Source organism: Schistocerca americana, chromosome 8, assembly GCF_021461395.2.
Source record: "Schistocerca americana isolate TAMUIC-IGC-003095 chromosome 8, iqSchAmer2.1, whole genome shotgun sequence".
Lineage (NCBI taxonomy): Eukaryota > Metazoa > Arthropoda > Insecta > Orthoptera > Acrididae > Schistocerca > Schistocerca americana.
In genome coordinates, this window is record NC_060126.1 from 36,177,282 (window position 1) to 36,204,295 (window position 27,014).

Consider the following 27,014-nt stretch of genomic DNA (forward strand, 5'->3'; position numbering starts at 1 on the left):
TAACCTATCCATTTCCCTATTTAAATTTTCTAACTTACATGCCAGATTAAGGGACCTGACATTCCACGCTCTGATCCGCAGAACGCCAGTTTTGTTTCTCCTGACAATGTCCTCCTCAGTAGTCACCACCCGGAGATCCGAATGGGGACTATTTTACCTCCAGAATATTTTACCCAAGAGGACATCATCATTTAATCACACAGTAGACCTAAATGCCCTCAAGAAAAATTATGGCTGTAGTTTCCCCTTGCTTTCAGCCATTTGCAGTACCAGCATAGCAAGGCCAGTTTGGCTGATGTTATAAGGCCAGATCAGTCAATCACACAGACTGTTGCCCCTCCAACTACTGAAAAGGCTGCTGCCCCTCTTCAGAAACCATGCGTTTGTCTGGCCTCTTGACAGATACCCCTCTGTTGTGGTTGCATCTATGGTATGGCTGTCCATATTGCTGAGGCACGCAAGCCTCCCCGCCAACGGCAAGGTCCGTGGTTCGTGGGGGAAGGGGGTATGTGTAATAAGGAACTTAAAAGTATATACAAAATTAAAATTACATGCTGTCGGGAAAATGACTCAAACAGTACTCTTTAGGCTTCTTTACTAAAAAGGAGTCAATCAAATTTGACTGTCATTTATGAATAATCTTCAAAATCTTATCTTCACTGTTGTCAAGTTCCCTTTCTTTTTCACATAATTTGAATGTGCCTTTCATCATTGCCCGAGCTACCCTGGCACCTTCCAAGTCTTTCTTATTTGTTTCATCTTTCAGTCTGTGGTTTGCTTCTTGAAAGAAAGTAAGAAGAATCGTTTGTTTCTTTTCTCTCCTGTGACACTGTCCTCAACTGCTCTTCAAGTTTCTTCAATTAATTTTTTAAATTTGCAAGTTTTTGTAACTTTGAGTGTTTGGCTGCTACTTTTTCTCTTTCTCAGCTTAAAACTACTTCTCTTCCACTTGTCTTTGCTCTTCAACGTTATTTTCATAATATACTCCAGCTCAAGAGACAAACTTAGGTAAATCTTTCGTAATTGGTACTTTTGCTACACTGCCATAAGCTGTCAACACATCTTGAATTTATCGCCTATCATTTAATAAACATTGTGCATAGATGATTTTTCCTCACAAAGAACTCTTAAGAATTAGGAAAACTCTCTCTCACCATCATTATACTCGTGTGATGCAGATTAAGACAATTTTACCTAAAATTCCAAGAGATCAATATTTAACATACCCATACTCACTTTTGTTTTATAGAATACCCATAAAAATTCTGACTGGTTGTTCACGTAGTGAGAGTTCTGCCTTTAGCGCACACAATCTTTCATGTCTAGATCTTTCAGACCAGTAAATGCTATTAGATTAGACAATTCAGTAAGATCATTCACATTTGCTTGGTGACACTGAAAATATTATATATTACCAGTTTCCGACACTGCTTTCTGAGTCAAGTAACTGTAAGATGCTAAATAACGATTTTGTATCTTGTGACAATACGGATTATCTGTCTCTATAACTTAAGGATTTTGTGTGTCTAGCAGTTATTTCCTAACACACTAAATCCACAGACTTGAGAAAATGGCCTCTTTGAATTGTTTTGTTGAAATCAATAACTCATGCTTGCAAATACTCCCTGATAGTTTTCCCTAATATTTCTCAGTTCAGTAGAAAGAGCATGGATAAGTGCTTCTGAAGATACAAACAGTTTTATACATTAACAACATATTTCAGCAGAATCTATGACAAAACAAAGTTCTGCATTGATATCAACAAATTCACTACTTTAACAATACATTTGTACTTCTCTGAATTTAGTAAGTTCTTATGTTATGGAATGTAGTTCAAAAAATAATCTGCAGCTGCTAGCCACTGCTCAAGAACTTGCTCTGCTGCTGGACCTGCTGTCAGCCATATGTTTGATATGTGTCAGAAATCACAGATTCAGAACCTTTTTTTTACTCTGAATTTCTTAATTTTTTTTTGATTTGAATAAACCAATAATAAAAACACATGCAGTCTCCCCATAATAATAATCTAGATCTTCCAAAAGAATTTTTAGACAATATGTAAGTTGTTTCTTGGCCACAGTTTGTCAGTGGCCATTTATGCGGACAGACACCTTGTTGGTTGTCATGCCCACATAGAATGCAGCACAGTGGTTGCAGCTTAGCTTGTAGATCACATGATTGGTTTCACAAGTAGCCCTGCCTTTGATGGGATAGATGATGTTTGTGACAGGACTGGGGTAGGTGGTGGTGGGATGATATACGGGACAGGTCTCACACCTGTATCTATTACAGGGATACAAGCCACGAGGCAAGGGGCTGGGAGCAGGAGCTGTGCAGCGATTGACAAGGATATTGTGTAGGTTTGGTGTGCAGTGGAATACCACTGTCGGAGGAGTAGGAAGGATGATTGGTAGGACATTACTCATTTCAGGGCATGACAAGAGGTAGTCGAAACCCTTATGGAGAGTGTGATTCAGTTGCTGCAGTCGTGGGTGGTACTGAGTCATGACATGAATGCTCCTCTGTGGCCAGATGGTGGAGCTTTGGGAGGTGTTGGGTGACTGGACAGATAAGGCATGGGAGATTGTTTTTGTACAAAGTTGGGAAGGTAATTATGATGTGTAAATGCCACAGTGAGACCCTCAGTATATTTCAAGAGGGGACCACAGATGGCTAGGCTGTATGGATGGCACTTCTTGGTATGCAATGGGTGGCAGCTGTATAATTGGAGGTATTGCTGATGGTTGGTAGGTTTGATAGGATGTGGGTACTGATATAACGATTTTTGAGATGAAGGTCAACATCGAGGATGGTGGCTTGATGGGTTGAGTAGGACCAGGTGAAGCGAACGGGGGAGAAGGTGCTGAGGTTCTGGAGGAACGTGGATAGGGTGTCCTCAATCTCGATACACATCACAAAAATGTCATCATAAATCTGAACTGGGTGAGGAGTTTGGGATTCAGGATGTTTAGGAAGAATTCCTCTAGATTGTACACAAATAGGTTTCCATACGATGGTGCCATGTGGATGCCCATGGCTGTATCCAGAATTTGTTTGTAGGTAATGCCTTCAAAGGAGAACTAATTGTGGGTGAGGATACAGTTGGTCATGGCAACTAGGAAGGAGGTCATTGGTCTGGAATCCATTGGGAAATGTAGTGTTCAGCAACAGTAATGCCATGGGCATTAGGGATGTTAGCATAAACGGAGGTTGCATCAATGGTGATGAGCAGGGCACCATGTGGCGAAGGACCACGAATGGTATCTTTTATGTAGGAGGGTAGGTTGCAAGTATGTCTATAAGGGCAAAGATTCTCTCAGTGGGGGCACAGTAACCCACCTCAATGGAGCATCCTGGGTAGTTGGGTTTACAGATTACAGGAAGCACGTAGAAGATAGGAGTAGGGGGGAATGGTAGGAGTGAGAGGGGAGAGGTTCTGGGATGGGCCTAAGGCTTTGAGGAGAGACTGGAGATCCTGTTAGATTTCTGGAATGGGGCCACTGTAGCAGGTTTTGCAGGTGGAAGAATCTGACAGAGTCCTTCTGTGACGTAATCCTTGTGGTTCAAAACAACAGTAGTGGAGCCTTTGTCAGCAAATAGGATTATAAGGTTGGGATCAGTTTTTAGGTGGTGGAATGTGGATCTTTCTGTGGATGTAAGGTTAGTTTGCATGTTAAGAGATTTGGGAAATGATGGTAAGGCAGGGTTGAAGGTTAAGAAATTCTGAAAAGTTAACAGGGGGTGATTTGGCGGCATCGGGGAAGGGAGGGGGGGGGGGGGGGGGAGGAGATCACGGTTAGATGGAGGAGTGAACTGGAGCCAGGCATGGTTCAACATTAATTTTTGGTTGAGTCTGACTGGTAGGGTTGGTGGCAGACAGGTGTCTCCACTGTAAGGACCAGGAGAAGGAGAGAAGATCTGTAACAAGTACTGCATGACTGATTTTGGAGGTGGGGCAAAAGTTGAGGCCTTTGGAAAGGACATACTTCTGTGGGGCTAAGGCTTTTGGAGGAAAGGTTCATGACTGTGTTTCAGGTCTTTTTAGGTTCTGGATTCTGTGTGGTGGTGGGAGGTAGAATCCAGAACACCTCGCGAAGCCCCACCACCCAGCCATGGAGGAGCATTCCTCTCATGACTCAGTACCACCCAGGACTGAAACAACTAAGTTACATCCTCCACCAGGGTTTTGACTACCTTTCATCATGCCCTGAAATGAGAAATGTCCTACCTACCATCTTTCTCATCCCTTCCACAGTGGTATTCCACTGCCCACAGAACCTACACAATATTCTCATCCATCCCAATAGAACCCCTGCTCCCAACCCCTTGCCTCATGTCTCATATCCCTGTAATAGACCTAGACGCAAGATTTGCCCCATACATCCTCCCATCACCATCTACTCCAATCCTGTCACACACGTCGTCTATTTCATCCAAAGCCTGTGAAACCAGTCATGTGATCTACAACCTAAGCTGCAACCACTGTGCTGCATTCTATGTAGGGGTGACAACCAACAAGCTGTCTATGCACATGAACTGCCACCAACAAATTATGGCCAAGAAACAACTGGACCACCCTTTTGCTGAGCACGCTGCCCAACATGACATTTTTCATTTCAATGACTGCTTCTCAGCCTGTGCTATCTGGATCCTTCCCAACAACACCAGCTTTTCTGAATTGCACAGATGAGAACTCTCCTTGCAATATATCCCACGTTCCTGTAACCTTCCTGGCCTAAACCTTCATTAGTCATTTTCCTTACCCATCTAGCCCTTCCTTGTTCCCATTCCACCCCTACACAGCCCTCTATTCCACCAACACACCCAGTCTTTTTATATCTCTCCTTTTCCGCTAACCCCCCTTCTCTCCCCTGTGCTCTGTCTAATCTCTCAACTGCACCTAGCTGTCCAACTCTCCACCTCGTCCCTGCACACTTCCAGCATCACTTTACTGCCCACCACCCCTACCCTGCTATCCCTCCATCCCTCCCCTCCCCCTTAGCCTCCTCCTTACCCCTACCCAGTTGCCTCTCCCATAATGCACTGCTGCTCGCAGCCTGGCTTCAGACTCTGTGTGTGTGTGTGTGTGTGTGTGTGTGTGTGTGTGTGTGTGTGTGTGTGCACGCGCGTTTTGTTTTAGGATGCAAAAACAACTAGGGTCATATGCATCCATGTCAAAAACTATGGAACATGAAGACAGAGAGGAGTTAAACAACTATACATCAATCCCAATCAAGAGATGACATCTAACAACAGGGACATGGAGAATGGCCTACAAAATACACCATAAAGAAACAGTGGTACAGAACTAAAATTTAAATGGCCATCGCCATATTGCTATGAAGGATAAAAAGTAAAACGCAGTCAACAGCCCACTCACCATTTGCTAAAACTGCCAATAACTCGGATGGCAAACCCAAGTGGGAATGTAAATGGTAAAAAAATTTGCATTCCTTCAAGCAATGGTAGACAGCTAAAACTTGGGTGCAGTGTGTACAAAGTGGTGCAGGAGCGCCACTTAACGAATGACAATGGCTAAAAAGGCAGTGCCTGATATGCAACCTATCAAAATGATAACCTCGTGGCAGGAGGGCCGAGGAGGAGGTCGTTCAAGCCACTGGGAGAGGCTTAATAACCTGGAGCTCATTCCCACGAACAGAGGACTACCTCCAGACAGACGGCAACACAGAGATCATCGGAGGGAATATAAGAACTAGGGGACTTAGGTACAAGGATTGCAGCCTTGGCAGCAGTGTCAGCAGCCTTGTTTCCTGTCACACCAACATGACCAGGAACCCACATAAACAGCACAGTGGCTCCATCAAGAGTAAGCAAATGACAGTTTTCCTGGACCTGTTGCACTAAGTCATGGGCAGTGTACAGTGCACAGAGGCTTTAAAGGGCACAGAGAGAGTTTGCGCAGAGGACATAATTGAAAAGCCTGTGTCGCTGGATGTACTCCGTGGCCTGATTTAGGGTAAGAGCTCTGTTGTAAATACTGAGCAGTGTTCCGGAAGCAGATATCAAGAAACGTCAGCGCCAATGACGGAGGCACGCCCGACACCACGGTCAGTCCAAGAGCCATCAGTGCATACAAAGGTACAAATGGCGAATGTCCAAAACTGGAGGTGATATAGCAAGGCTGGAGTAGTGTCCTTAGGAAGCGAAAGAAGGCCAAGGTGAACACGGGCCACTGCACGAAGCCAAGGTGGTGAAATGTTCACACCCACCGGGAAAGATGCAAAGAGCGAGAAGTTAAGCTGGCAGAGCAAGAGCCAAAAGCAAACTCCAGGAGGTAACAGAAGAGGGACGCGCCCCACACTTGCAGTCAAAGGTGTCAACAAAGGAAGAGGCATAGGATGGGTGGCCATGTGTGGCAGACAAAAGGCATGCATACCTACTGAGGTAAACGTCACAGCGGTAGGACAGTGGTAGTTCAGCAGCTTCGGTATACAGACTTGCAACTGGGCTAGTGTAAAAGGCATCAGTGGCCAAATGGATGCCATGATGGTAGATAGTGTTGAGATGGCATAGGAGGGATGGTCATGCAGATGCATAAACAAAGCACCCATAGTCTAGTTTCGAACAGTCAAGGGAAATGGAGGAGGGTGGTTCGATCTGCATCCCAGGAAGTACCATTGAGGGCACACAGGACATTGAGCGACCGTGTACAGCGAGCTGCTAGGTAAGACACGTGGGAGGACCAGGAGTTTCCTATCAAGCGTGAATCCCAGGAATTTCCCAGTTTCAATTAATGGAAGTACAACAGGCCCAAGATGTAAAGATGGTGGGAAAAACCAATTGCACCACCAGAAATTCATACGAATGGTTCTGTCAGTGGAAAAATGAAAGCCATTGTCGATGATCAAGGAGTAAAAACGATCAAGACATCGCTGAAGACACCACTCAGTGAAAGAGGTCAGTGGAGAACTGCAATAGATGGCAAACTTGTCAACAAAAAGCAGTGATGATCATGATCTACATCTACATCCATAATCCGCAAGCCACCTGGCGGGATGTGGCGGAGGGTACCTTGAGTACCTCTATCGGTTCTCCCTTCTATTCCAGTCTCGTATTGTTCGTGGAAAGAAGGATTGTCGGTATGCTTCTGTGTGGGCTCTAATCTCTCTGATTTTATCCTCATGGTCTCTTCGCGAGATAAACGTAGGAGGGAGCAATACACTGCTTGACTCCTCAATGAAGGTATGTTCTCGAAACTTCAACAAAAGCTCGTACCGAGCTACTGAGAATCTCTCCTATAGAGTCTTCCACTGGAGTTTATCTATCATCTGCGTAGTGCTTTCGTGATTACTAAATGATCCTGTAACGAAGCGCGCTGCTCTCTGTTGGATCTTCTCTCTCTCTTCTATCAAGCCTATCTGGTACAGATCCCACACTGCTGAACAGTATTCAAGCAGTGGGCATACAAGCGTACTGTAACCTACTTAATTTGTTTTTGGATTGCATTTCCTTAAGACTCTTCCAATGAATCTCTGTGTGGCATCTGCTTTAGCGACGATCGACTTTATATGATCATTCCATTTTAAATCGCTCCTAATGCGTACTCCCAGATAATTTATGGAATTAACTGCTTCCAGTTGCTGACCTGCTATATTGTAGCTAAATGATAATCTATCTTTCTGTGTATTCACAGCACATTACACTTGTCTACATTGAGATTCAATTGCCATTCCCTGCACCATGCGTCAATTCGCTGCAGATCCTCCTGCATTTCAGTACAATTTTCCATTGTTACAACCTCTCGATATACCATAGCATCATCCGCAAAAAGCCTCAGTGAACTTCCGATGTCATCCACAAGGTCATTTACGTATAGTGTGAATAGCAATGGTCCTACGACACTCCTCTGTGGCACACCTGAAATCACTCTTACTTCGGAAGACTTCTCTCCATTGAGAATGACATGCTGCGTTCTGTTATCTAGGAACTCTTCAATCCAATCACATAATTTGTCAGATAGTCCATATGCTCTTACTTTGTTCATTAAACGACTGTGGGGAACTGTATCGAACGCCTTGCGGAAGTCAAGAAACACGGCTACCTGGGAACCCGTGTCTATGGCCCTCCGAGTCTCGTGGACGAATAGTGCGAGCTGGGTTTCGCACGATCGTCTTTTTCGAAACCCATGCTGATTCCTACAGAGTAGATTTCTAGTCTCCAGGAAAGTCATTATACTCTAACATAATACGTGTTCCAAAATTCTACAACTGATATAGGTCTATAGTTCTGCACATCTGTTCGACGTCCCTTCTTGAAAACGGTGATGACCTGTGCCGCTTTCCAATCCTTTGGAACGCTACGCTCTTCTAGAGACTTACGGCACACCGCTGCAAGAAGGGGAGCAAGTTCCTTCGCGTACTCTGTGTAAAGTCGAACTGGTATCCCATCAGGTCCAGCGGCCTTTCCTCTTTTGAGCAATTTTAATTGTTTCTCTATCCCTCTGTCGTCTATTTCGATATCCACCATTTTGTCATCTGTGCGACAATATAGAGAAGGAACTACAGTGCAGTCTTCTCTGTGAAACAGCTTTGGAAAAAGACATTTAGTATTTCCGCCTTTAGTCTGGCATCCTCTGTTTCAGTACCATTTTGGTCACATAGTGTGTGGACATTTTGTTGTGATCCACCTACCGCTTTGACATAAGACCAAAATTTCTTAGGAGTTTCTGCCAAATCAGTACACAGAACTTTACTTTCGAATTCATTGAACACCTCTCGCATAGCCCTCCTCACACTACATTTCGCTTCGTGTAATTTTTGTCTGCAAGGCTTTGGCTATGTTTATGTTTGCTGTGAAGTTCCCTTTGCTTCCGCAGCAGTTTTCTAACTCGGTTGTTGTACCACAATGGCTCTTTTCCATCTCTTACGATCTCGCTTGGCACATACTCATCTAACACATATTGTACGATGGTTTTGAACTTTGTCCACTGATCCTCAACACTATCTGTACTTGAGACAAAACTTTTGTGTTGAGCCATCAGGTACTCGGAAATCTGCTTTTTGTCACTTTTGCTAAACAGAAAAATCTTCCTACCCTTTTTAATATTCCTATTTACGGCTGAAATCATCTATGCAGTAACCACTTTATGATCACTGATTCCCTGTTCTGCATTAACTGTTTCAAATAGTTCGGGTCTGATGATTTGAGTTGAGGTGGCACTCGACATCATGGTCATCAGTGCACCCAGCAAAAGATCACCTTGCCACAGTGTTGCAGCTGCTGTAAGGAGTCATGGATGAGCTGAATCAGCAGGTCTACTGGATACATTTGGTGAAGTGCTTGCAGTGCACTAAGAGAGGTAGAACAGACAAGAAACCTTGTATGGTTTTTTTTTTTTTTTTTTTTTTTTTGTTTGTGGTTTTAGGGCGCAAAACTTCTATGGTCATTAGCGCCCAGCCCGTGACGTAGAAAACAGGAAAAAAACGAAATTTAAAATCAGCAGCAATGGGAACAAAGTCATAAAATTTGAAAAACTAAAGGCAGAAGGAATGCTTAAAAATCCACTATAGAAAGGGGTTGGTTGTCCCCCAAAAAAAAGGCTTCAAATGACTCACGTCATTTCACTGTCACTAATAAACTGTAGAACGCGGTCAGCTGAGCGCGTGTCATCTGCTAAAATCGACGATAGATCAGGCGATAGCTGTAGACGGGAGCGTAACGGATTAAAATAGGGGCATTCAATTAAAAGGTGTCTGACCGTCCACGGCTGAGAGCAGTGGGGACAGAGTGGGGGAGGATCACCGCTTAAAAGATGTCAATGACTAAAAAGACAGTGCCCTATCCGGAGTCTAGCTAAAATTACCTCCTCCCGACGACGCGATCGGGAGGAAGAGGTCCAAGCGCAAGGAAGGGCTTTCACTTCCCGCAATTTATTACGGGGAAGTGTTGACCAATGCGTATGCCATAAATGAGCAACTTGGCGACATAAACCGCTCCGTAGGTCGGTAAACGGAAGAGACTGAATAGCTGGCCGAGGAAGAGAGACTGCAGCCTTGGCCGCTATATCGGCCGCCTCATTTCCACAGATACCAGCGTGTCCTGGGAGCCAGAGGAACGCCACTGAGACGCCCCCCAGGTGGAGCAAGCGCAGACAGTCCTGAATCCGGTGGACCAGAGGGTGCACAGGGTAAAGAGCTTGGAGACTTAGGAGAGAGCTGAGAGAATCGGAGCAGATTACATACTGTATCCGCTGATGGCGGCGGATGTAGTGGACAGCCTGGAGAATAGCGTAAAGCTCCGCAGTATAAACCGAACACTGGTCGGGAAGCCGAAAGTGATTTGGGGTGTCGCCAACAATATAGGCACCCCCTACACCTAACAATGTTTTCGAGCCATCGGTGTAAATAAATGTGGCTTCCGTCATTTGTGCACATAGAGCAGCAAATGCCCGACGGTAAACAAGTGTAGGGGTACCATCCTTGGGAAATTGACATAGGCCTCTGAGCAAGTCGATCCGGGGACGGAGCCAAGGCGGTGCTGTACCCCAAGTTGTCAAGAAGGTTTTAGGAAAGCGGAAGGAAAGGGAATGGAGCAGTTGACGGAAGCGGACTCCCGGGGGTAGTAGGGAGGAGGAGCGGCCTGCATACCCGACATCAAGGGAGGCGTCGAAAAAAAGGTCATGGGCTGGATTAGCAGGCATGGAAGACAAATGGCTAGCATAACGACTCAGAAGGACTGCCCGCCGATTGGATAGCGGAGGTTCAGCAGTCTCAGCATAAAGGCTTTCCACAGGGCTGGTGTAAAAAGCTCCAGACACTAAACGTAATCCACGGTGGTGGATAGAGTCGAGACGCCGAAGAATAGACGGCCGAGCAGAGGAGTAGACTATGCTTCCATAATCCAATTTCGAGCGCACTAAGGCGCGATAGAGGCGGAGAAGGACCACTCGGTCCGCTCCCCAAGAGGTGCCATTCAGGACACGGAGGGTGTTAAGGGAACGCAGACAGCGAGCCGAAAGATAGGAAACGTGGGAGGACCAGCACAGTTTTCTGTCAAACATAAGACCCAAGAATTTAGCGACGTCGGAAAACGGAAGGTTGACAGGACCTAGATGTAAGGAGGGCGGAAGAAACTCCTTACGTCGCCAAAAATTAACACAAACGGTCTTACTGGGTGAGAAACGGAAGCCGGTTTCGATGCTCCACGAGTGGAGGCGATCGAGACATCCTTGAAGACGTCTTTCAAGAAGGCTGGTCCATTGAGAGCTGTAGTAGATCGCAAAATCGTCCACAAAGAGGGAGCCCGAGACATCAGGAAGGAGACAATCCATAATTGGATTAATGGCAATGGCAAACAGTACAACACTCAGCACGGAGCCCTGGGGTACCCCGTTTTCTTGGGAGAAAGTACGGGATAGAGTAGTGTTCACCCGCACCCTAAATGTGCGCTCTGCCATAAATTCGCGAAGAAAAAGGGGCAGCCGGCCTCGAAAGCCCCAAGAGAACAGTGTGCGGAGGATGCCTGTCCTCCAACAGGTATCGTATGCTCTCTCCAGATCAAAAAATATTGCTACCGTTTGGCGTTTCCGGAGGAAATTGTTCATGATATAAGTGGAGAGAGCAACAAGATGGTCAACGGCAGAACGATGTTGTCGGAATCCGCATTGGGCTGGTGTTAGAAGACTGCGGGATTCCAGCCACCAAGCTAAACGGTAATTCACCATACGCTCCAAAACCTTACAGACACTACTCGTGAGAGAAATGGGGCGATAGCTAGAGGGGAGATGTTTGTCCTTTCCAGGTTTCGGAACGGGAACGACAATAGCTTCCCGCCATCGCCTGGGAAAGGTACTGTCAGTCCAAATGCGATTATAAAGGCGAAGGAGGTAGCGCAGGCTATGGGTTGATAAATGCAGCAACATTTGGACATGGATACCATCCGGTCCTGGGGCGGAGGAGCGAGAAGAAGAGAGTGCATGTTGGAGTTCGCGCATGGAGAAAACAGTATTGTAGCTTTCGCGATTTTGAGAGGAGAAAGCGAGATGTCGCACTTCCGCTGCACGTTTCTTCGGGAGAAACGCTGGCGGGTAATTTGAAGAGCTCGAAATCTCAGCAAAGTGCTGACCCAATGAGTTAGAAATTGCGACGGGGTCCACTAAGGTATCATGCGCGACAGTGAGCCCAGAGACCGGGGAGAAACTAGGCGCGCCTGAGAACCGTCGAAGCCGACTCCAAACTTCCGAGGAGGGACTGAAGGTGTTAAATGAGCTAATAAAGAATTGCCAGCTTGCCTTCTTGCTATCGCGGATGACGCGACGGCATCGCGCACGGAGCTGCTTATATCGGATACAGTTGGCCAAAGTAGGATGGTGACGGAAAATGCGAAGAGCACGTCGCCGCTCACGTATTGCGTCACGGCATGCCTCGTTCCACCAAGGAACTGGGGGGCGCCGGGGCAATTCGGAGGTGCGTGGTATTGAACGTTCCGCAGCTGTGAGAATAACGTCGGTAAAATGTGTGACCTCATCGTCGACGCTGGGAAAGCGACGGTCATCGAATGTCGCTAGAGACGAAAAAAGTGTCCAATCGGCTTGGGCAAACTTCCAGCGTCGCGAGCGCATATATGGCAGTTGAGGCTGCAGTCGAAGGACACATGGAAAGTGGTCACTCGAGTGTGTATCATCAAGGGTGAACCATTCGAAGCGCCGGGCTAGCGGAACAGTACCGACCGCAAGGTCCAAATGAGATAAATTTGCCGTGGAGGCAGACAAAAATGTGGGGACCCCAGTGTTGAGGCAGACTAGATCCGCTTGGTGGAAGACGTCTAGCAATAGTGAGCCACGTGGACAAGGATGTGGAGATCCCCAAAGCGGGTGGTGGGCATTGAAGTCCCCAACCAGCAAATAGGGGGGTGGAAGCTGATCAAGAAGATGAAGGACATCAGCTCGTGCCAGTGGTGTAGACGATGGAAGGTATACCGTACATAGAGAGAACGTGTATCCAGAAAGGGAAAGACGGACGGCGACAGCTTGGAAGGAACTGTTTAAGGGGATTGGGTGATAATGGAGAGTATCATGGAGCAGAATCATGAGTCCTCCATGGGCTGGAGTGCCTTCAACAGAGGGGAGGTCATATCGGACGGACTGAAAATGAGGGAGAACAAAGCGGTCATGGGGACGCAGCTTTGTTTCCTGAAGACAGAAGATGACCGGCGAGTAGGATCGTAAGAGGATCGACAATTCATCCCGATTGGCGCGAATGCCGCGGATATTCCAGTGGATAATGGACATAGGGTCAACAGAAAATGGAGAAACGTGGCCAAGGGCGCTGTCAACTCAACGACTGCTCAGAGCTTGCGACCGACAGCATGGAATGGCATTCAGTCGAAGGCAGAAGATCCTGATCCATAGGTTGGTCAGGAGCAGCTCCTGCCACCAACGATCGGCCAGTTGACCGGCCACCAGCAGTGCGCCTCGGCGACACGGAAGATGGCCGAGGGCGATTTCCGCCAGGTGGTGCTGTAGTTGGGACACGCCTTGGCGGAGAAGGAGAGGAACTGTGTTTCTTCGTAGCCTTCTTGGAGGTATGATGTTTAGATGAAGGAGGAACCGATGGTTGTGAAGTTGCAGTACGTAAAAACTCTTCACGAGAATGCTCTTTTTTCGAAGACTTGGCGTCTGACTTTTGGGCTCGAGATTTAGCAGAACCCGACGAAGGATGAGCCATAGAGTGGGCAGGCGAAAGTGGTGAGGTTGAACGGGCGATCTTTGCGCTGGCCGATCTGACGACCGAGGTACTAAATGTGAGGTCGCAAGTCTGCGTGGCCGCCTCCTTTGTTGGCCGAGGAGAAGCAAGGACAGTGCTGTATTTTCCTTTCTGAGGCACGGCGGGCTGTCGACTGGCGAATAATTTTCGAGCAGCAAATGTCGACACCTTTTCCTTCACTCTTATTTCCTGGATGAGCTTTTCATCCTTAAAAACGGGGCAATCTCGAGAGGAAGCAGCGTGGTCACCCATACAGTTGATGCAGTGAGGGGATGGAGGTGGACAAGCACCCTCATGTGTATCCTTGCCACACGTAACACATTTGGCTGGATTGGAACAGGACTGGCTGGTGTGATTGAACCGCTGACATCGATAGCAACGCGTAGGGTTTGGGACATAAGGGCGAACGGAAATTATCTCATAGCCTGCTTTGATTTTTGATGGGAGTTGAACTTTGTCAAATGTCAAGAAGACAGTGCGGGTTGGAATGATGTTCGAGTCAACCCTTTTCATAACCCGATGAACAGCGGTGACGCCCTGGTCAGACAGGTAGTGCTGAATTTCTTCGTCAGACAATCCATCGAGGGAGCGTGTATAAACGACTCCACGCGAGGAATTTAAGGTACGGTGCGGTTCCACCCGGACAGGGAAGGTGTGGAGCAGAGAAGTACGCAGCAATTTTTGAGCCTGGAGGGCACTGTGTGTTTCTAACAACAGGGTACCATTCCGTAATCTGGAACAAGACTTTACAGGACCCGCAATTGCGTCGACACCTTTCTGAATAATGAAAGGGTTGACCGTGGAAAAGTCGTGACCTTCGTCAGACCGAGAAACAACAAGGAACTGTGGCAACGATGGAAGAACCGTCTGTGGCTGAGACTCAGTGAACTTACGTTTGTGAGCAGACATAGTGGAAGGTGAGGAAACCATTGCGGAAGAATCCCCCATGATTACCGGCGTCTCCGATGGCGCGCTCCTCCCTTGTGGGGGCCCTCACCGAGGGCACACCCGCCTTAGGTGATTGTTCACACCTCAGGTCACACCTCCCGACAAACGGACGGAGGGACCAATCGGCACTTTCGGAAGGTATCAGCTCGGGTAATCACCCCTCCCTGGGCCTGGCCTTTACCAGGGGGTACGTACGTGTCCTACCTGTCTACCCGGGGCGGGGAATTACGCGTTACCCCGTCACCGGCTACGCATGGAAGTGCGTGGGTCGGCCTTCAGACACGCACAGGGAGGAAGAAAGAGAAAGGGAAAGGAAAGAAGAGGGGGTCTCAAACGCCGCAGCGGAGAAAAGGGTAAAGAGAAGAGGTAAGGAAAAGAGAAGGACAAAGGAAGGAAGAAGAAGAATGTGGTACATTTACAAGCGTCCGTCTCCGGACGTAGGCGCAAACCATACTCCCAGAGGGGGAGAAAGTGAAGGAAAGAACCAGAGGTGAGGGGGGGGGGGGGGGTGAAGACAGGGGATGGGGAAGGATGCGGAAAGGGAAGGTATGCAGCCCGGAAAGGAAGGAAGGCCACATTAGCTCGGGGCCCCGTGCTCGCTACGCACGTATCCACAAAAGAGTTGTGGATCCCCTGGGGGGGACCTTGTATGGTGATGTCTGTGAACCCTCCCCAGTACCATCAGAATGCCATATAACTCCACATCATATTTTGCAAATTGTTTGGGAAGACGCACCTTAAAAACCCTGTCAGGGAAACAGCAGAAAACCTGAGAGCATTCTCCTGCTGGGATCCACCTGTATAAATAACAACAAAACTGTGGTACATACTTAAAGTAGACGAAGACAAAGTTGTAAAAACAAAATCTGGAGTACAAATTTTCGTGTACTGTGTCAAGCTTAAAATCACTTTGGGCCTCTGAAGACGCCAAGGTGGTAGTGCGTTCCATCCCTGGGTATGTATTTTGATGCCCGAGAGATCCAGATCCTTGAGACAGTTTGTAGCACATATACCAAATGGATCGGTCACTTAGGGTAGATTCCTGAACCGACGTTCAAAGGTGGGTTGGATCAGTGAACTAAATGCCAATGACTGACGTGACACAGAGATTTTCTGCACCTGTCAAGCCAAATGGATATGTTGCCAAATCCAGAGCGGTGGTTCACCAGCCTCTGCACACAGACTCTGAACTGGGATGGTCAAAAAGGCTCCAGTTGATACCCGAATGCCCTCTTGGTGGACAGCATCGAACATCCTGAGGTAGGAAGGACAGGCCAATCCACAGGCCATGCTGCCATTATCTAAGCATGATTGAACAAATGCCCTATAAAACTGAATGAGGCGGGACCTGTCAACTTCCAATGTTTATCTGCCAAGGCATTTCAAAATATTCAATGAGTGGAAGCCCTTTGTAGATCTTTCAGATGAGGAAGCCAAGTTAATTTAGAGTCAAATAATAAACCCAAAAAGTGCAGTGTCTTGAAAATGTAAAATATTGTTCACCATTGTGACCACTGGTTGGTTAAAACTCCGATGAGCATGGTTAAAGTTAACACATGTAGTCTTCTCTGGTGAGAACTAAAAGCCAGTTGTCTGGCCCCAGGTTCCCAGCTTCTTAATGGTCAGCTGTAGCTGCCTCATCATTGTTGTAAGATCATATGAAGAGTAGAAGATTGCAAAGTCATCCACAAACAAAGAGCATCTGACTGGTTGTTGTGTGATGTACTTAGGTTAGTTAGGTTTAAGTAGTTCTAAGTTCTAGGGGACTGATGACCATAGATGTTAAGTCCCATAGTGCTCAGAGCCAAAGAGCATCTGACAGGGCTCCTGACAGTGGAGGAAATGCCCTTCATAACGATAGCAAAAAATGTGACACTGAGGACACTGCCCTGGGCACCCCATTCTCCTGAACATAGCAATCAGACATGGCATCACCAATGCCATAACAAACACACTGGTCCTCGAAAAAGGATTGACTCAGAAGTGGCAGACATCCACATATTCCCCATTCTGAAGTTGAAGAATGCTGTATATCCAAGAAGTGTCATATGCTTTTTCGAGGTCAAAAAATACACAAACCAAATGGTTTCAGTGTAAGAAGGACTTCTGTATGGCCTTCTCCAGTAGAATTAAGTTGTCAAGGGTGGAAAGGTAGCACCTGAAACCCCTCTGGGAGCAGCTCTGGTGATCTTGGGACTCTAGCAGCGGGACGAGGCAGTGGTTGACCACGCAGTCAAGTCTTACCTATACAACAGGTAAGGGCTACACCCACTAGCTGTTAGGGGCACTACAGTCCTTGCTTGGTTTCCTGAATGAAATTAATATTGCCTCCTTACAAGGCATGAGGTTCTGAACATCAAATCAGATCTGATTGAAACACGGCTTCAGGGCACATGACGAAGCATGGCTGCAGACAAAGCTGATTCCAGTTCCCACATGGAGAATGGAAGGTTGTAGATTTCCTCATTATGTGAGATGAAATTTAGCTTCCTCATCTCTGCAGTCCTATGGAATACCTGAACAGTGGGAGCTTGTCTGCATGATGTAGTAAGAGTAAAGAAGTGTTCAGCTCCTACGTGAGCCATGTCTTCTGGTGTGTCCACCAAGACCCCATTATCTGACAAAGCCTTAAGGGGCATGCCTGAAATCTGTCTTACTGATTCCCAAACTTGAGCAGTGGAAGTGGACCAATTAATGAAAGTCGTGAATTCCTTCCAGGAAGCCCTCTTCCATTCTTTGATCACTCACCTCGCATGTGCACTCACAGACCTGAAGGCATGGAGATGGACAGAGCTGTTCATCTGGCCCTGATTGCCAATCAATAGTCATCATTCCACCAAGGTAAAGGCCATCGTATGAAGTGGTTACTAGACCTGGGAAGGGACTCTGCGGCAGCCCCTTGAATCTCACAAGTGATCTGGGCCACCGTCTCCTGTGCACAATCCTTTTGTTCAAAAATAGCTGGTTGACTTCACTGTAACTGATTTGCCCTTTGTATCATCCATCTGTGTGGTCTCCTATGGGCCACCGTTCTAGTCAGCAAAGGGTTCCACACTGGGAAGTGGTCAATAGAATGTAAATCTGGAGCCACTTCCCACTAAACTTAGTCTGCAAACGGTGGGGAACAAATACAAATGTCAATGTCTGTAAAGACCCTGTAGCTGCGGGAAAGTGAGTCATCTGATCCGCATTCAGAAGGCAGATATTCTCAGAATGGACGAGTCGCTCGATCTTCCGACCCCTGCATCAAGTGGTAGCTGAGCCCCACAGCACACTGAAGTCCCCTACAAGGAGGAATGGGTGTGGGAGTGCCTGGAACAGTTCTGCCACTGCGACTGCATCCAAAGCATCATTGGGGGTAGGTACAAAGAACACACTGTGGTATTAAAGAGTGTGAAAACTTTCACAACAATTGCTTGAATGGTCGTGGTAAGAGGGACAGGACAGGAGTAGCATCTGTCATCAAGGAAACCAGCCACTCCACATTTAGCCCTGTCTCCAGTAGTATCATCCTTCCTGTATGCATGGTGGCCCCGTAATGCAGTAGTGTCAGTGACTAATATGCATTTTTTGTAAGCAGATGCAGAAAGGTTTCTCCCGGACCAGTAGCTGCAATTCTTCCAAATGTGAGCGATATCCATTCAAATTCCAATGCAGCGATAGCAAGAGCAAAGACATGCAGCATGGAATGGAAAAGATGCTGCAAAGGCTGGGGCCCCGTGGTAGCCGAGCACGAACCTGTCAAATAGTGGTGAGGCCCCTGAGGATGGCTCACTTGTGGTGGTCACCTCTGCTTTACCTAGTGTCGCTAGACTGTTTCATCACACTACATTAAGTGCCACGGTTTTTATCTTATACAATGCCTCTTCACCTAGGCAGTTCCTCTTATTATTAGTAGTTACCCCATTATTAGTATTGAAATCAATGTCAAGTTTATTTATTCAAACTTCCAGCAACTGAATGGCTCTTTACTTTATTAATTGAAGCTTACTCATAACTGCTGTTAAAAACCAGTTCGAGATCATGACTTTAGCATAATCTTATGCTGTATGAACTAATTATTCCACTAATCTAATATTCAAGTTTTCGGAACTGATTGCTTAATAAACCAAATTTAAGCAATCTTCATAAAACTGACAAAAATTGACACCTTTCTCAAACGGTGTCTTATATTAACAAAGCTTCAACATTTCTGAAAAATCAGGCAATTGTGATCAATCGTGTGTATTTGTTGCACACACAAGTTAATGTAGTGCATGTCAGTTAATTCTGGGTCAGTCCCAGCGATACTGACAATACACTGGGTGACTTTTTAATCGAGTGGAATTCAAAGTGAACTGAGTGAGGCAATAGTCATTACACAAAATTTTATTAGATGGTTCAGTTGCAACAAATGTGGACACACACACATCATGACAAATTTTAGTTAGCTATGTGGGATTAGACGATGGAAAAATCTTGGAACCTATTTTAGTTACAATATCTAACAGACCCCAACACATAAGAATATCAAAATGAAAATAAAATTAATTGGAAAATCAACAGGCAGGTACATTCAAGACAATGAGGGAATTGTGCCAATGGGTCTGAATTGATGTACTGTGGGTGTCAGCTTTGATTGTTGAATATGTAACAAAAATAAATTCACAGAAGTTTTCATGTCCAGGAAATGCCCCAAAGGTCTTCTTGACAACCCCTAAGACAATGTCTTACCAAAAACCAGAATAAAAGAGTTGCCTTATTTCTATTAGCTTTCCTACATGTGTCTCAACAGTATCCCTTTTAAGTTACCATGATTTGCTCATGACTGATATGGTCATGTACATTTATAATCTTCACTTTACAGAATATCTCCACCATCCCTCACTCCACAATCTGCTCCCAAATCTGCACGGGTTTATCTTCAACAGCAATTGTTATGAACATTGGCACTCTCCAGGACCTCAATTTCACTAGAAAATAATTCACTTATGACCCATCTGTCCAGCCAAATAATGTGTGTATCTTCCTGGACGTCACACAGTACAAAGTCATTACAACCAGTTCCTAGTATTCAGCCTACAGCAAAAAAATTTGATTTTGGTTCTGAAATAGTTTAATACATTCATGGCTATTTAAGTATCAGCCTTCATCTTCTGCCCCCCTCCCCGCGCCCGTATGACAATTCCTGGCAGTCTTCATGTCCACACTCAAATATTTTCAAATTTTTCACCAAATGAGAATTTTTTTTAATTTACTGATATTTGAATTCCTAACAGGTATAAAAATGATCAATAACAGAAATGGAACAGCAGATGATGAAATAGTAGTGCAGGTAATGCAATAGAGTAAAAAGAATATTTCAGTTGTCTTAACTGGACAAATACAAATTACTCACATTCGGTGATGAAGAAATTAAGCATTGTGAGGGCAACAGTATGTCCACTGAACATATAGTCTCCACACGTCCTAACACCTTGGATGGACATCCCAGCACCACGCCAAATAAAGTATGCCTTCTGCACCTTTGTCCACACATCGGCACCTGGCCTTTCTGGAGGGCTGCAATCCAAGTGGGTTCCAGGCACGGACAGCGATGTGATCAGCATTGTAACACACCGAAGAAGGAACACTGTGCCAGATAGGGCAAAGAAGCGACGCAGCAATATGAATCTGTCAAAACAATTAAGCAAGCAATGGGAGTTGACATCTGTAGTTCTGAGCAGTAGATCTAAAACCTACTAAAATCTTATCACAAAATAATTTTTGTATAATACTTTATTTCAGAACAAAAATTAAACAATGTAAACTCCAAGCTGGAATGCCAACAATGAAACAAAAAGGAATCGCTACTTCCCATAAAGATGACACATTAAGTTGCAGAGAGGCACAATTGAAAGACATTTACACATTAGCTTTCAGCCACAGCCTTTGTCAGAAAAAGAAGAAAGAGAAACACGTACCATTCATTCACAGAAGCAAGCACACCTCACACTCACTTGATGGCATTCTCCTCCTAGTTGTCAGAGTTGGTGGTCATGCAAGTATTAAAAGTGTGCTTGCTGTGTGGCTGAATAGTACATGTTTCTCCCTCTTCTTTTTCTGATGGAGACTGTTGCCCAAAGCAAATGTGTCAATGTCTTAATTGTGCCTGCCTGCAACTTAACATGTCATCTTTACAGTAAGTAGCAATCTATCCTTTCCTTACATTGCTCACACCAACAATTATTTTCCAACAGTATCTAATAAAAAAAAGAGAAAACAACATAATCTGCAAAGTAAAGTAATTATCAAAGAAAAATTCTCTCTCTCTCTCTCTCTCTCTCTCTCTCTCTCTCTCTCTCTCTCTCTCTCTCTCTCTCTCTCTCTCTGTGTGTGTGTGTGTGTGTGTGTGTGTGTGTGTGTGTGTGTGTGTGTGAGATCTTTTTTCTCTTCTAAACATATTTACATTTTCTTCCAACACTAGAAGAGTTTGCAGAAGCTTTGGTCATGTAAGCACACATTTTGGCTGTTCAGGAAAGGTTCCAATCAAAAACCATTTCATTGTCATTCTGTAAGCGCTTGTCTCGCAGCGATTTCTTCATACAAGTAGAAATCGATTGATTGAGAGCAGTTATGGGACAAAATGGTGAGGTATTCAATCCTGCAATTCCAAAGTTACACACAGAAGAAAGGGGGTCCGCTAAAAGTGGACTGATCTAGACACAGGAGTCAAACTATAAAATGAGGAAGTTAAAACATACACAGTAGAAGGTATAAAAGGGTAGTCCAAATCTAAAAACTGGGAAAACAGAGGAATAAAAGTGTGGTCTTTGCAAGGGGGAGTGGTCACAGGTCCCAGACCGAAAAAACATGAGACGAGGCCCCAACTACAACCACCCTGCCCCTCCCTACTCCAGGGGTAAAGCAAAACCTTATATTTGAAAATAAATCCGCTTTCACAGAGAAAACTGAGGACCAGTTCAACCATCCATGAATGGTCTGCTAACATTAAATTTAAGGAATCTGGAAGACTATAGTTACAATGAAGTGGGGAAAGAAGGGGACATTCCACCAATATATGGGATACCATCAGTCTGGCTCCACAATCACATTGGAAGGGGAGGGGGAAGGGTGATTCATTATGCAAGAGGAAACAATAAATGAGCCTTGTATGGTCAATACGTAGACAGCATAAGACAGTCGACTCCTCCTGAGACGAGCACAAGGAAGAGCGCCAAACCACACTAGACTCATTGAGGGTGCGGAGTTTATTACTGAAAGTAGCACCGCACCAGATGTCATTCACTTTTGGGCAAAGAGATATTTGACAGATACGCATATCCGCAGCTGTAATCGTGAAAGGGAATTGGGGATGGGGTAAATATCTGTTTCTGCTTCTCTAGCCAAATGGTCAGCCAATTCATTCGCTGGGATGCTCACAGAATTCAGGATGCAGAGAAAGTCAATTCTGCAGGTGGCATGGTAAAGGGCAGAGAGAACGTCATGGATAGCTGAGCCAAAGGATGAAGACAGTAGCATTAGTAGATAGCCTGCAAGCTGCTCATAGAGTCGGTACATATTCAAACACTGTGGAGGGCGGCCTGAGAAAAAGGAAATGGAGGGCCCTGGTCCTGTTGATGGCTAGTGGCTCTGTTGTCATGATTCCAGAAATAAATTGTGTTCTAAGCCAGTAGACGATGTGAAAGCATATCCCGTCTTATCTATCATCTTAGAACCATCAGTGTAGAAGATGGTGACACACTGGAACGATGTGAGGATGGAACATACAAGCACCAGAAAACCATAGAGGTGGCAGAGACGATGTCCCAACAGAGGCAAGTGAGACTCATTCCAACCAGCAATCCCACCCTTGGGTGATTATCAGGAGGGAGACGTCCCTATTTTGCAAAGAGGACAGGGTACACAGTATGGTCAGGGAAACTGTAAATGGCGACTGCATAAGAAACCAGGAGTTGGCTCCTCAGATGTATTTATAGAGGGGGAATCCTTGCTTCTGCGAGGAGTCTGTCAACAAGACTAGTGCAAAAGGCACCAATAGCCAGACACACCCCATAATGGTGAACAGGGTCAAACATTTTCAGAGTGGAAGAAGCCGCTGAACCATAAACCTGACTACCATAATCTAGCCTGGAAAACACCAGAGCATGATAAAGGTGGAGAAGAGTAGCATGGTCTGCACCCCAAAATGTGTTGGCCAGGAGGCAGAGAGCATTAAGCTTTCACAAGCATGTAGTCTTAGGTGGTGAATATGGGGCAGCCACGTCAGGTTTTTATCAAAAATAAGAACCAACAGATGGGACTGTGCCACAACATCAAGGATCTGGCTGCCTAAATAAGGTTCTGGATTGGTGTGTACTGTTTGTCGATGACAAAAGTGCATAACCCACGTCTTGGAGAGAGAAAACTGGAAGCCATGGGAGACGGCCCATGCAGAGGCACATTGCATGGCACCTTGGAGCCGGTGCTCAGCAGACGCTACCGAGTGAGAGCTGCATCAATGCAAAAATCGTCTACATACAACACAGGGGTAACCACAGGCCCAACAGATGTTATGAGTCCATTGATGAAGAGAGTGACACTTAACACAGAAATCTGTGGACTACTGTTCCCCTGAATCTGAGGGGTGCTGAGTAAAGTGCCAACTCAAACCCAGAAGAGCTGGTGGGATAAAAACTCACAGATAAAAATATGAAGGGGGCTGCATAAGCCCCAGTCAAGGAGAGTAACTAAAATGTGATGGCCCCGAGCTGTGTTGCATGCCTTATGTAGGTCAAAGAAGACCGCAACAAGGTGCCGACAGTTAGTAAAAGCCTGGCCGATTGCAGTTTCGAATCTGAGAAAATGGTCTGTTGGAGATTGTCCTTCCCAGAAGCCACACTGATACAGGGACAAAAGGCCCCAAGATTCGAGTACCAAACATATTTGGAAGCTAACCATCCTCTCGAGCAGTTTACAAAGTACATTTGTCAGGCTAATTAGGCAGTAGCTGTCAAGAGACATTGGATTCATCTCAGGCTTAAGGATGGAGATAACTATACTGTCTCGCCATTGCAATGGGAAAGCACCCATGAGCGAAATGCATTTGGAGACCCTGAGTATATGTAACGTCTGGGTAGCACCCAATTGTTGGATCATCTGGTTGTGGATGGAATCTGGGTCTGTGACATGCCATGTGAAGAGGTAAGAGTCTGCAAGAATCCCCATTCAGTGAATGGTTCATTATAAGGTTTAGCATGATGGGAGTTGAAACAGAAAGGGGTCTGCTCAACTCAGCATTTCTGCGAGAGAAAAGTAACTGGATAGGAAGAGGATACCGATACCGTCACAAAGTGTGTTGCGAGATGTTCTTCAAGGACCAATGGATCAGTTAACTGAGTACATTGGAGGATAAGACCCTGGACTGTTGACTGCCGATGGTGCCCCAGAAGGCTACAGAGCTTGGAATAAACCTGCAAGAAAAAGGCATACGTCCCCAAGGAGGAAACAGTTCTCCTCTTTGCTCTGCTTAATATTGTTCAAATTGCTGCATCACCCATTGGTGGTCCTGGGCAGCGACACTACTGGTTGATGACAAGGAGGACAGCAGTGCGAGCAACATGAAGAATAGTGGCAGAGATGGCCTACACGACATAATCAATGCAGTTCGAGAGAGAGGTGTGAAAGTGCACAGCAGACATATATAAAAGTCAATTGGCCCTGGAGAATGCTCAAGGTGGGAGGGAGGGGGGGGGGGGGGGCTGTCTGCCTGGCAGCGGAATGAGAGAATCACCTGAAAGTGGTCACTGTCACTAAGGTCATCATGAGATGGCCAATATAGGAAAGCCATGAGAGCAGGGGAGATCGTGAGATCCACAGAAGTAAAGGTGCCATGAGAAGCACTGAAGTGGTTAGGGGAACCACCATTGATGAGACACAAATCAAAGTCTGTAATAATTTCGTCAATTAGGAGACCCACTACCCATTAAAGTGGCACTCCCCCACAGCAGGTGGCGTGCATTGAAGTCCCTGAGGAGGAGAAATGGGGCCGGGAGTTGCTGTATTAAGGCAGACAATTGAACATAAGGAAATGGCCTACCTGGAGGGAGGTTGACATTGCAAACGGTGACTGGTAAAGTCATTTGCACTCTAACCACTACTGCTTCCAGGTTTGCACAAAGGGGAATCCAGTCACTAATGACATTGGAGCGAACCAAAGTGCAGACCCCTGCAGATGCTATACAAAGGCCAGCACAGTTCCAACAGAATGCCAAATAACCATGAAAACAGAGCCATCATGGAAGTGCGTATCTTGAAAAGCAAGATAGAACACAGAATAGGAGGAAACAAGAGATTGTATTTCTGGTAGGTGATGATGGTATCCAATGCAATTCCATGAATTACCGTGCGGCGAGATCCAGGTTAGACAAAGAAGTCGAGAGGAAGTCATATCACTTGATCAGTGGTCGTCACTGATAAGAATAGGATGACATCCATAAATAAGATGTCAGACTCAGGTTGTGACGGGGGATTGGGGGAGGGGGGGGGGGGGGGGGGGAAGATGGCACCTCTGGAGACACCGGGGGAAGGGGGGGAGGGGAGGGGGGGATTGTCCTGGAACTTTGGTTTCTTCTTCTTCTCTTTCAGAGATGGAGGCAAGCAGGGCACAGAGGGAGTACAGGCTTTTGCAAGATCCAGAACCAAAAGAGAGCAGGCGACATTGAGGTGCACAAATGGTGCATCTCATGACAGTTTTAGTAGCCTTCCGGCCTGTGAAAGGCCAGGCAGAGGGGCCCTGGGAGGAGGGGAGGGGGGGGGAAGGAGGGAGGTAGGGGGGAGGCTGGGCACAGCCCCATCACTGGCAGGTCCCGAAGAAGGGGTGCACTTCTTCAGCCAGGGAGGGAGAGTGGTTCCCTGAGAGACATCGTGGGAACTGCAGTGCAGGGGGAAGAGAGAGGGGACAGGGCTGCAGTAAGGAAGAGTTAGAAGGCAGAACGGATGTAACCGAGGCAGAACGGATGTAACAGAGGCAAAAGTTGAAGAATGTGACACCGGATGGAGTTTCTCATATTTCTGGCAAGCCTCAGTACAAGACAGGCGATCCAGGGACTTTTACTCTTGGACCTTTTTTTTACTCTTGTGAGCTACGCAATCTGGCAAGTGAGGGGAGTGGCGGTTATGACAACTGACAAATGCAGTGACTTCCCTCATGGAATGAGTGTCCAGTCACCACACAGAGGGTCCACACCATACAGCAGGAAGACATATGGCTAGAACACAAGCACCGAAAGCACCTCGTGCATTGTGAGATGCACAGTTTCACCTCGCATCTGTTGCACATAACCTTGATCTTCTCCGGGAGGGTATCCCCCTCCAAAAGAAGGGAACTGCCAGTACTGGCGTGGTTGTCTCTGCGACCCTTCTGCACATATCGAACAAAATGAATGCTGCTGCATCACTCCAGATTACCCTGGGGTTCCTCATCAGTTTACAGGATGAGGTCCCTATGAAAAACCACTCCCTGGGCCATATTCAGAGATTACTGAGGGGTAATAAACAATGGGACATTGCCAAGAGGATCACAAGCATGAAGAGCTGCAGATTGGGTGGCAGAAGAAGCTCTGATCAACAGGGAGCCCGACTGCTTCTTACTGAGAAACTTCACTTCACCAAACTTGTCCTCTATATTCTCCACAAAAAAGACAATGGCTTTGTGGCAATGAATGTGTCCCCATCCGTCCTAGTACAGACTAAGTAGTGGGGAAAGTGTTTCATCCCAAGATGGAAAGCCCGGCCCTCCTCCCATGGTGTAGCCAGGGAAGGGAAGGCTGCCAGGTCATACGAAGTAGCATTCAGTGATCCTTCACCAATTCAAAGAGAAGGCCATTTGAAAATGGCCAGATTTTTGCACCTACCAGTGCACGACACATTACAATCTTTAGCACCATTTTGTTTATAACCGCTTAATATTTTTGGACAAAAAAAATTTAATGCAGCTGAAAGACAGATGAATAAAAGGATATAAGCATTGTTTGACTTATCTTTCAATTTCATGTCAAATGTTGAAAATAAGGTACAAATTGGACCTATAGACCAGAAAAGCCCCTTAAATTCTGAAGGTGCCTGTCAAGACTGTTGAGTTTACAAGGCCAGTTGGCTCCCATCTCAGACAGAGGTTAACACAGAAGTAAAGTGGAGTTTTGTAAGCCTGACCAAAGCAGAGCAGAGTACAAAGATGGGATACCAAAGGTAACAGCCAGGTATCTCTTAAAGGGTTACTCTCTCCATAACAGGTTTCAACTCTTCCAATTTCTTCCCACCTCTTCCTCTCATTCCTTCCACTTTTCCCTTTATAATTCTTTCTGGCAGATAGTTCTTATGCAG

General features: G+C 46.1%; 1 protein-coding gene across 2 annotated transcripts in view; it reads right to left on the reverse strand.

The window, feature by feature from the left end:
* The window catches only part of LOC124544753 (ceramide phosphoethanolamine synthase-like), a 78,641-nt gene that overhangs the window by 26,346 nt on the left and 25,281 nt on the right, over positions 1-27,014 (reverse strand). For both annotated transcript variants that reach the window (XM_047123416.1, XM_047123415.1), the window contains exon 5: positions 20,050-20,324. In XM_047123416.1, coding sequence (XP_046979372.1) covers positions 20,050-20,324 — 275 coding nt within the window. The remainder of the gene's footprint in view (positions 1-20,049; positions 20,325-27,014) is intronic.